Below are 12,316 nucleotides of genomic sequence, written 5' to 3' on the forward strand. Positions count from 1 at the left end.
GGGTCCAAAATTTAACTTTGTTTGATTTCATCAAAAATTGAATTATTGGGGTTCTTTGATATGCCGAATCTAACCGTGTATTTAGATTCTTAATTTTTGGTTCCGTTTTCAAATTGGTCTACATAAAGGTCCAAAGGGTCCAAAATTAAACTTAGTTTGATTTTAACAAAAATTGAATTTTTAGGGTTCTTTGATATGCTGAATCTAAACATGTATTTAGATTTTTGATTATGGGCCCAGTTTTCAAGTTGGTCCAAATCGGGGTCCAAAATTAAACTTTGTTTGATTTCAACAAAAATTGAATATATGGGGTTCTTTGATATGCTGAATCTAACCATGTATTTAGATTTTTGATTTTTGGGCCCTGTTATCATTTTTGTCCACATTGAGTCAAAAGGGTCCAAAATTAAACTTTGTTTGATTTCATCAAAAATTGAATTCTTGGGGTTCTTTGATATGCTGAATCTAACCATGTATTTAGATTTTGGATATTGGACCATAATAGGTGAATGTCCAATTTAAAATTTTTAAGTTCTTAGACCACATTCATTCTGTGTCAGAAACCTATGCTGTGTCAAATATTTAATCACAATCCAAATTCAGAGCTGTATCAAGCTTGAATGTTGTGTCCATACTTGCCCCAACTGTTCAGGGTTCGACCTCTGCGGTCGTATCAAGCTGCGCCCTGCGGAGCATTTTATTTTAGTTATTTGAAGTTATTAATATTTTCCTAATATCATTAAAGTACAAATTTTACTGCTCCAGTAACTTCAACTTATTTTGATTTTTTGTTTGTTTCACAATCAACTTTTAGTCAGCTTTAATCACTGTGATAAATCCTTTCAATCTGATAAATGTGCTTCGGGGCAGTTGTAAATCATTTATAAAAACTCTTTGTTTTGAACTGTAAATAGACCCAAATAATAAGATAATCCCTTACTAAGAACATAATTTCCATTCATTCTTCACCATTAAGAGACATCAAATCCTACAATTTCATTGGTCGAGAGCACTTTGCTATATTCTAATTTCTTACTTAGAACATGATTTACATTCATTCTTCATAATTAAGGCACATCAATTCCTACAATTTCATTGGTCAAGAGCACTTTGCTATATTCTAATGTCATTTATCCCTCAGGGGATTACATAATAATTTACTTTACACCTATCTGAAATTGTGAAGTAAATTATTTTAATTATTTATCAAGTAAATTATTTCTTAAGCTAGTGCTTAATATCTTAACTAATACTGAAATATAAGAATTATTAGAATTTTACATATTAACATACTGACATCTAAAATATACTGGTTATACACTTCCCCTTGTTGCCAAGATTGCTCCTGCAATCTTCACTTAAAACATCATTTGAAAAGTGAAATATTATGAGTAAAAGAATAACTGTATTTGGTATATGGGTTCCTTGCAAGATCTACATGTCTATTAGATAGGGTTCACCTGACTTCAACCTCCTTTCATGGATCAGTGATCAAGGTTAAAGTTACATGGTCAAGTCTGTATCTCAGATACTTTTGAGCAGAAGTTCAACTATATTTGGTGTATGGAATGATTGTAAGGTGTACATGTCTGACTGGTAGGATTCATCTGACCTTGACTTCATTTTCATGGTTCATTGAACAATGTTTAGCTTTTGTCTCGCCTGCGACGAAAGTTATGGAAAGCGAGACATAGGGATTGCTTTTCTGGCGATTCCGGCTCCAGCTTCAACAATTGTTAAGAGTTCTGCTTAAGTTAGGGATCAGCTATCATTTGATTTTTATGGTGGTGGGGGCCAGGATGAAAAATATTGTCCTGCATTTTTTTTTTTGGTTGTAATCTCTGTCCTGCCTTTTTATTTTTCACTCTATTCGGTTCTGCCTTTTTTTTTTATTAATTTATCCTGCATTTTTTGTCATAAATTGTCATCTTGACTTTTTTTTTACTCCAAACTCCTGTGCTGCCTTTTTTTCCAAATTTCAACCTCCCCCAGCTAATTAATTAGCAATTTTCAATGTTAAGTTTTCTGCTTAAGTTAGTTTGATAGGATCTGCTTATGATAAATCATTGATATTTTGTATGAAGTCGCATTACTATCAGTACATATCAGACTATTTAGAGGCCCTGCCCCCTAGGACATGGTCCAGTGACTTTGAATTAATTAGCAATTTTCAATGTTAAGTATTCTGCCTTAGTTAGTTTGATAGGATCAATTTGTGATAGATCAATAATGTTTTGTATGAAGTTGCATTTCTATCTGTTCATATCAGTTTGACAAATATTTCGAGGTCCTGTGCCCTTTGTCATGGTCCAGTGACTTGGGATTAATTAGCAATTTTCAATGTTAAGTTTTTCTGCTTAAGTTATATTGGTAGGAACTACTTACAATAAACAACGATATTTTCTATAAAGTTACATTACTGTCTGTACATCTCAGTTTGTCGACCATTTTCAGGCCCTGCCCACTAGATCATGGTCCAGTGACTGAATTAATAAGCAATGTTGCTGTCCATCAGATTGTCTTTTTCTGAATTTTATGCCGATAGGCGTGACATATCTCTGTGTTAACAGTTTATTGTGGTTTGGTATGAATTTCTCAGATACTATAAGCAATAAGTCAAGTAATTGAAGTATATTTTATCATATTTAGTGTATGCAATATTTGTAAGGTATACATGTCTGTCTGGCATGTTTCATATGACCTTGACCTCATTTTCATGGTTCATTTGTCAATGATAGGTTTTTGTGGTTATGTCAATTTATCAGTTACTATTTTAAAAACAAAAGGTCAACTATATTTGGTGTATGGAATGATTGTAAGGTGTACATGTCTGTCTGGCAGAGTTCATATTACCTTGACCTTATTTTCAAATTTCATTGGTCAATGTTAAGATTTTGTGGTTTGATCTGTTTCTCCAGTACTATAAGCGATAGGACTACTATATTTATTGTATGGAATGATTGTTAGGTGTACATGTCTGTCTCGCATGGTTCATCTTTCCATGACTTCATTTTCATGGATCATTGATAATGTTAAGTTTATGTGATACTTGTAGTAAAACAATCATATTGCAGACTTCTAACATGATTTCAATCATAAGTAGAACAGGCGAGAAATTTCAGCATTTGCACGCTTGTTTGTTAATGCAATTCATTTTATCTATCAAATATAAAGTTACTCAGAGTACCTGAGAAGAATAAATCAGACATTAAACCGTTCTCATCTTAACCTCTAGGTTGTTTTGTTTTAACAAATCAACAGATATTAAACAGTTATTAAAATAAAATTCTCCTCGGAAAGGCTGTGGAATTTGTCTGCTTTAAATCGTAACAAACATAATTTAAACTTGTTCTTGTCATTTTAAGTTATAAAATATGATAAAAAATGTATCTTATGCAGAAAAAAATGTGTCCAAAATTTGATGAAGGGTAAAACATTTGCAAATATGCTGTATAAGCCCACAAGACAATTTATACAGTTTTTTTTTCAGTATTTGCCTGGGCTGAGAAAATATAATTATTAAATATCAACAAGGCAACATCATCAGTATTTCACATGCTGATTTATCTGTATTAGGGCAGATTTTGTCACATCATTTAGTAGTACATCCATTTATTATGTAATGCAAATATATATTACCACTGCCTTCAGCAATATGGTTTCAATAGGCTGTTTTTGACATAACACATTTTACAATTTTTACCTGAACATACAGATTTGCTGAGTTCAAATGCATTTTCTTGATAAACTGTCATCAGTAACTGCTTATACAGAACAGATCATAGTCAGTTCATATGGACTTTGCTATCTACAACTGCATGACCTCCAAAAAAAATAAAACAATGGTGAAACTATTTTTCAGCTTTTACAAGAGAGTCCTGCCATTACCCTCAGAAAATTGGTCTTCCAGTGTTGACATGTGGTTTTGCCATAAGCATGAAAATGATGATACAGATTATAAATCAATATCACTTATACCAAAGTCAAGAGAGTGTTTTGTTGGTACTTCATATTTACTAGTCAGATCAACACACCTCCATGTCAGAGACAGTCACAATGGCACAGTTACATGCCCAAGATGTCATGTAGAGATTGGTGCTAAATTTGTTGATAGAAATAAATCAAATGGTAGGTTATGGAATTAATATTAAAAATTTTAAAATGAACTATAAATAAGCATAGGTGCTTGAGGACAGGATCCTGTTATGAGCCCCCATAATCCCTCCCCCTTGTTATCATAAATCCTCAATTTTTCAATATATATCGCGTATTTGTACCATATGTATACCAATATACCATATTTTTACTCTAAATATATATGTTTACTATCAAAGTGCCACTCGACTATAGAGCACGATTTTTTTCCCAATTCACCTAGCAAGTGAATACCAGGCCATAATTAAAATAACACTTGTTGGACATTTTCCAGCTGACCTATGGTCTCATGGTTTTGTTCAAATTATTTATTTAAAGAGGGCATAATGATTTTGTCATGTCCTGTAGATCAATAAGTATCAAACATTATTCATACCTGTGCAAGGACTTCAATGACGCACTTCCTAGCATAATACCAAAAAGTTACAAGAATACACCAGTTGCAAAGCATTCATACACTTTCCTGAAACAAACAAAAATTAACTTTTCTACCTATCAACCTTATGATATGCAAGTTCCAAGCAAAATTTTGTTTTATACTATTGCTCCATAGAATAATGCTACATGTGTGTTATAATTATGGCCATAACTATATTTGGAATTGCAGGGTTTTAGAGCGAAGGCCTGTTTTATTTATTGTGGTTTCATTTCACCGTTAATTTTATTTTCAAACAAAGAAAAGCTTACTTGTGCAATTAAATACTATGCAATGTTACACACAATTGTGCCCCAATGGACGCTAAACTGTCATTGAAACGGATGTCTGCTAATTGAATCATATGTTTGACATCATGGTGTCAGACTGGATGAAATAACACTGCCATAAAAAGAGGAAGACTTAATCAATTAACAATGATGCAATGGTACCTACATTGCAACACAGTGGACACTACCATACATAATTGAAACAAAATTTGGCTACTTGAATCTAAAAGTCTTACACCTTGACATCACACAAATAATCTCTATGTATTCAATCTCCCACAAAATTTGACTTATTATTGTAAAATATAAATAATGTAATTAGAAAGCAATTACTAATATGACATTGGAAAGGTTGCTGCATGCTGAACAGGACATGCTAGTCTCAGCTAGATCACCTGATATCACTCAGTTGTTACGGGCATTCACATTAACTCAAGCCCAAGCTTTCATTTTCATTGATATTTATTGTTAGTCCCCTACCGACGAAGTCGAAGGGGACTTTAGGTTTGCACTCAGTCCGTCTGTCTGTCCTTCTGTCAGTCCGGCAAATCAGTTTTCCACACTTTTTTTCTTCATGCTTGAAGATATTGATTTGATATTTGGTATATTGTTTTATCATGACAAGTTACAGATCAAGATCGAATTTTGTTCCGGTCTGATAATTTTGTGCAGAGTTATGGTCCTTGGACTTGGAAAATTCACTAAAATATTCAGTTTTCCGCACTTTTTTTCGTCATTCTTGAAGATATTGATTTAATAATTGGTACATTGTTTTATCATGACAAGTTACAGATCAAGTTCGAATTTTGTTCCGGTCTGATGATTTTGTGCAGAGTTATGGTCCTTGGACTTAGAAAATTCACTTAAATTATCAGTTTTCCGCACTTTTTTTGGCATGTTTGAAGATATTGACTTGATATTTGTTATATAGTTTACACCATGACAAGTTATAGATCAAGTTAGCATTTTGTTCCAGTACAATTAATTTTTAACCGGTAGAGGACTATGTATTGCCATGCAATACTTTCAGAATGCTTGTTTAATTACATGTGTGCATGTATTTACACTGGGGGTCTCTTCCTAAATAAATGTATATGTTACAGGCATTTTCTAAATTTAGGCATTTTGTTAAATTACTGAATTTTCAGGCAATTTATAAAATGCCTAACCTTGTCAGGAATTATATAAAATGACTGAAAATACCTAGTCATTTTGTAAAATTGACTGAAATTTAGAAACAAAATTCAACAAATTGCCTGTTCAGCATTAGGTAATTTGTTAAAAAAGATAATTATTATTGAGATGCATTTGACATGTTTGATCAAAAACACAATATCTTTGCAAAGAAATAATTATTTGGTAAAATTGAGTTTATTTTCCAAAATGAGCTTGGAAAGATTGTATTCTTTTTAGTGAAACTAAGTATTTACTCACTCTGTATTGTAATTTTGTCATCATATTGTTATGATTGCAGAAGGACAAATTGTAAGTTTAGAAACGAATTTTGAGAAAATCTAGATTTAAAACAGAAGTTTGTTATATGAAGCAGAGATTAATAAGCATGTTTTTTATTGACTGATTGTTGTTTTTTTTTTTGCATTCTGTAGCAAATATTTCATGCATATTTAAGACAAGAACAAATTTATAATAAATCAAAGAGCTAAGTTCTGCAATAGATTAACTCGGATAAAGAAGAGGAATTCTGACTGTTGCTTGAAATGAATATATGTTGGATAGAGACAGAAAAGTTATATTTATAATTTATACATTCTGCACAGCCAAACAGATTCCCTTTATATAGCATGGGTTTCACCATACAAATTTGTGTCTAGTTGTGATGCAAAAGTATATGAGTATCTTCATCTTCACTGCCAAAAAGAATCCTTGGGTCTTTACAACCGAATGAATTAATGCATCATTAGTTAACCGTTGTAAAATCTTGAAAATCAACAAAGATGAGACAAATAAATTTGCCCCAACATGGTAAGTGTCCCCTGCTATGGATGCACCACCTGACATGCATATAGGTGCTTCAGCCTTTTAAATGCTCTCATAGCAAAAAAGATGTCAGTCAATCTAATCATTGAATCTGTTGGGGGACACATGAAAAAGCAGATATTCATGTGTCTGCTTTTTACGAAACCCAATGTTGGTCGAATATTAAGTGTTTTATCAGAAAAAGAATTGACAAAGCTGCATGTGTGATGGTCAGGTTTTAACAAGATGTGGTTGTAGTGCTAAGACCAGATTTTACTCCAAACAATGTATTTGAAAAAAAAAAACCAGGACAAATGTGTAACATATCCTGCAATCCATCATTATATGAAATAACTAATAATTTTTAAGTTCGGTGCTTTGGGGAATTTTAAATAATTCAGTAGAATTTATTTTTAGCTCACCTGGCACAAAGGGCCAAGTGAGCTTTTCTCATCACTTGGGGTCCGTTGTCTGCGTCGTCTGTTAACTTTTACAAAAATCTTCTCTGAAACTACTGGGCCAAATTTAACCAAACTTAGCCACAATCATCATTGGGGTATCTAGTTTAAAAAATGTGTCTGATGACCCCACCTGCTAACCAAGATGGCCGACATGGCTAGAAATAGAACATAGGGGTAAAATGCAAGTTTTGTCTTTTATTTGAAAACCGCTATAAAAAGAGAAAATCTGACAGGAGCAGAAATGTTAAGAATGTTGAGCTCTACCAATTGTCCATATACATTTGTACGTCAAAACTGTCAGACGACTTCTTATAGGAGTTATTGCCCTTAAATGACAAGTTTTACCTTTTTTTTCATTTTAGCCTATTATCTTGAAAACTATAATAGATAGAGGGAAACTTTAAAATGCAAAAATGATCAGCAAGACAAGTTCTACAAATAAGTCTGCCATGGTCGAATTCATCAGTTGACTCCTTATTACTAAGTTATTGCCCTTTGATGTCGATTTTTACCAATTTTTGTGTTTTTGCCTTATATTTTAGAAATTATAATAGATAGATAGATAGATAGAAACCTCTTTTGTGTTTTGAGCAAAAGCTAAAAAATAGAGAGAATCTAAACTGACTAAATGATCAGCAATACAAGATCAACAAATCAGAGATTTTTGTCATGAATTCTATTCTTGTCTACAATGTTGGAGAGTCTTTTGTTGAATATGTGCATAGTCCAAGGTCAGCGACACAGGCTCTTTAGAGCCTCTAGTTAATTGTTAAAACTCTTAGAATGCAAGCTTAAAAATTCATTAATTAAAGATAAAACTGCTCTGTTGTTCCATTCTTTCAATTGCTCAGTTTTTGTTAATAACTCATTCTATAAAATCATTTCAGGCATTTTGTAAAATGCTTTTCAATTTTTCCAGGCATTTTAGTAGAAAATGCCTAAACAAATTAGTCAATATATAGAATGCCTGAATCTTACAGGCATTTTAGATTTCAGGCATTTTACAAAATGCCTAAATTTAGAAAATGCCTGTAACATATACAAAGATGTGCAGCTGGTATGGGTCTCTTTTCAGGAATGTCAAATATATCAATGGGGTGCAATTTCACAGAGATTATATATAAAATATAACAATGGGTAGAAATTCATATGTCAATGGGTCATAAATGTTCATTTTCTGCTGAGATGTCAGTATAAATCTTTTTATATAATAAATACGAATGATCATGTGTGGTTAACATCTAATTAAGATGTCATGAAATGAATAGTCTTATGATTTTCCTATGAAATATATGTATGGGTAGGGATTTTTGCAATAATCAACATGTAAATGGGGGGGGGGGGTTAAACCCAAGCCAGACATCTGTACCCAAATTTGTATTTTAAGACCTCCCCTGTGTGTATGTATAATTAGTTGGGTGCTGGCCTTGTCTTTTTAGGGTTGCATCAGTTGTATACTGTCCTTTGCATTTTAAATAACTTGATTTTTTTTCTTGTGACACAATCACATAAGTACCCTTCTTGTGTCCATCTGTAAACATTGTATCATCTTGGCATACATAGTAAACAACATATAATAAGTTGACTGCTGCAGAATGTTAGAATATGTTCAGAATGTATTATACATGTATTACAGATTAACAGCAGCTGTTCAAGTTGAAAGTTGCGACTGGATGTTAAGCAACCAACAATCAATCAATTAATCAAGTTGAAAGTGTTTTTAAATCCGTATTTTTTTATGTTTGCCAGATCTCTCTGTCACCCTTTGCAGTTCTAACTTCTGATGTTATTGCATACCATACCTGTTTTATATTTAGTAAATATTAAAAATTTTATGCATTTTTTCCTGTATAAATGATAAAATTAACAAGTTTTGTGACATATGTAACCCTTTTTCTTTACTAAGGGTTATATCAAGAGTAGCTATGTTATCATAAAACAAGTACCGGTACATGGAAAAATTTATTTGGTGATGCCACTATTGATGCTTATAAAATGTGTATATTCTGCTGCAACACAAAACTGCAGAATTTCCTTTGTTTTTCTATTGACTTCGTTTGAATTTACAGATACTTTTCAATGTTTAAAAGTTAATGAGGACAATCATTTAGAATAAAAAAAATTACTAAGTGTTCAAACTATTTATCAGTAACAGGAGATTCTTAGCTTATATATAAATGAGACAGCAAGTTGCCAACCATAACATATAAATAAACCAGAACAGATAATTGTATTTCAAGCTATACAAAGAAAACATTTGTATATTTGTGGTTATCAGAGTTGTATAACAACTTGATTGATAGGGATAATGGTTTATAAACAATTTTATTCAGATATTTTGACCAAATTAAAATTGATGGAATGAAACAAAAAATGCTGTAAACTTTTTAATGTCTGTTTATGTTGCTTACATATGTTAAAATGATATTTGAAGTAGTATGCATTTTTGGCTTGACAAAAATTGGCAAGTTTGTATACAAAAGATGTACACATAATAATTGTAAAATTTTTATTTCAGAAATGAATGGCTATGCAGAAAACCCTGTATACAAAATATTTAGTGAAAGTGTTATATTTCACAGAGATGACAATTTATGTTGGAATGAAAGGTAAACATTACACAGAGTTTAAAAATACTGTTGAAAATACATTATCAGATTACAGATCAGTATATGGCATTGTATGTTTCACCACTCACAGGGACATAGCTGCCTTAAGGAATTATAGGCACATGCCTACAGTTTTTTTTTTTCTTAATTCATTAAAAATATAATAACATAGTCTGTGTGACTACTGAGAATTTTTATACTTTTCATGAACTTAATAATCATGATTCTATCCAACTATCAAATGTATTGCCTATCCCTAAATGCCCTAATTAGATGCAAGTGAAGCTCTGATATCTATTTATAATTATACACTACAGGCACAATGGTAGTCAACAAAATGTTTATATTGAAGCTGTCAATACATGTCTTAACAGACCATTTTCATATTACCATCTTTTGACTCTGGAGTTTATAATTTTTCGACAGGTTAGGGAGGGGTATGGTCTTTTCCTAAAAAAATATATTCTGATCCCCAATTTGATGAAAAAAGAAATATTGGGGTCAAGCAGAAGACAAAAAAAATATTCTGAATCCAGATTTTCCCCATACCTTATAGTGTTAAATTTTGAAAAAAATAATTTGATTGATAGTGTCAAAAAACTAAAAAAAAATGTTTGCGCTTTGCACGAAAAAAAATTTCTGACTCGGACAAAAAACCATAACCCAACCCCCCTTTGAGACTATCAAATGACTGCCATCTATACAATATAACTCAATTGACAAAATATATATAAGGACAACCAATGATGAGATGACGGTATGCATAAAGATTGATTGATTGTTGTTTGATTAACATCCAGTGGTTAATATTTCATGCATGTTCAGGATGGAAGAAGACCAAAAGTGATCATATTTCTATTCCTCAGTCAATTTTGAAGTTGTATGAGTAAAGATATGTATGGTGTAAACGTTTATGAGACACACGCTCAACAATGATGTTCACATGAACCAAAATTAGTCTTCTGGACCAGATTATTCATCTCTCGGTTAAATATAACTCTTGGTTAAACATAACCTGGGGTTAAATCTTTTAACTGAGGGGTTTACATAACCAAGGGTTAAAATTGTGCTGTTCAACTTCTTTTTAACCCTTGGTTATGTAATCCATGATTAAATTTTACAGTAAATGTTCATTTCTATCAAAATAAAGAATTATTAACACTGAATAACTGTTTAGTCAATAATCATGATTTCTTATTAAAAACAATACGCTTTTCAGCATCTTAGTTCATTTTAAAAATAGTACAACAACAAGTGGACGTGACAGAAAGCACCTTTTGTTTGAAAAGAAGTGTTGATAGTAGATTTGTATTTGATTATAGATAAATACATTATCTTACTAAAAGATGTTTAATTTTGCTGCATAGAAGATGACAAGGTAAAATAAAAATGTTGATTTGAAAATGTTGTATCAAATGTTTAGTGACCTTTCCAGTCTAGTTATCAACAGGGAATCGTACTTTTGGACAACACTATTCCTTTGTTGAAATTTTAACCGAGGTCGGAAGCTAGGCTGAATCTCAATCATTTAAACAAGGATTTAACAAAGGGTTAAATTTATCCACAGGATAAACAACAGAAAATAACCTAGGGTTAAATCTTAACCAAGGGTTTTGATATTTAACCGTTGGTTAAAATTTAACCAAGAGATGAACAACCGGGTCCTGGAGGTCAAAATGTTGTGTTATGATGAGCAGATGTGTAAGACATTATATCATTAAATGAATTTTGAATCAGATTTTTTTTTTTTTTATAAATATTGTTTTTTGAGATAATTTTCTGCAAAACACAAGTGAATATTGCAAGTGAATGTTTGCAATTTTTATTATATTATGGAATTCAAAGTTTTAATAAAAATGTTTAGGGTAAGCTGTATTTGAAAGAATGATTTACTGTATTTTACAGCCCAGTTCAAAATAAAGAAGCCTTTTTTGCAAAGATGATCAATGAACAAAGTCACACATACACCAGCTTTAGATTGATCTTGAGTGGAGAAAAAGATAAAAAAAAGATCCAGTGTTTAGTATGTATCAATTGAAATCTTTGAAAATGTCATCCCAAATTACAGAACTATAGAAATCAATACATGTATTATATAATAGATGGTCAGGACATTCAACTGAAATTCTATGGAAAGCTAAGGTGTCATAATTCCAACTTTGCAATTCTTAAATTGTATGTATGTAACTCGGTAATTTTGAGATTCCAACTTTGCAATTCTTAATTTGTTACAGTGCAATTCGACAATTGAAAATTGCAATTCGTAGTTTGCAACTGTGTAATTCAAAATTCTCATTTTGATTTTGCGTTATTTATTGCTACATGGTACATTTGTGATATGTACTTTCGTAATTTGTACATTTGTGATATGTACTTTTGTAATTTGTACATTTCTGATATGTACTTTCG

At 31.6% G+C, this 12,316-nt stretch overlaps 1 protein-coding gene across 1 annotated transcript in view; it reads left to right on the plus strand.

Moving 5' to 3' along the window:
- LOC127728959 (E3 ubiquitin-protein ligase E3D-like) overlaps positions 1-11,945 on the plus strand; it is a 49,300-nt gene extending 37,355 nt beyond the window's left edge. Inside the window, exons 3-5 of the mRNA XM_052236539.1 lie at positions 3,863-4,128; positions 9,817-9,907; positions 11,813-11,945. Of these exons, the coding sequence (XP_052092499.1) occupies positions 3,863-4,128; positions 9,817-9,907; positions 11,813-11,945 (490 nt within the window). The remainder of the gene's footprint in view (positions 1-3,862; positions 4,129-9,816; positions 9,908-11,812) is intronic.
- Positions 11,946-12,316: the final 371 nt, after the last annotated feature.

Source organism: Mytilus californianus, unplaced genomic scaffold, assembly GCF_021869535.1.
Source record: "Mytilus californianus isolate M0D057914Y unplaced genomic scaffold, xbMytCali1.0.p SCAF_2, whole genome shotgun sequence".
In the NCBI taxonomy this organism is placed as follows: Eukaryota; Metazoa; Mollusca; class Bivalvia; order Mytilida; family Mytilidae; genus Mytilus; species Mytilus californianus.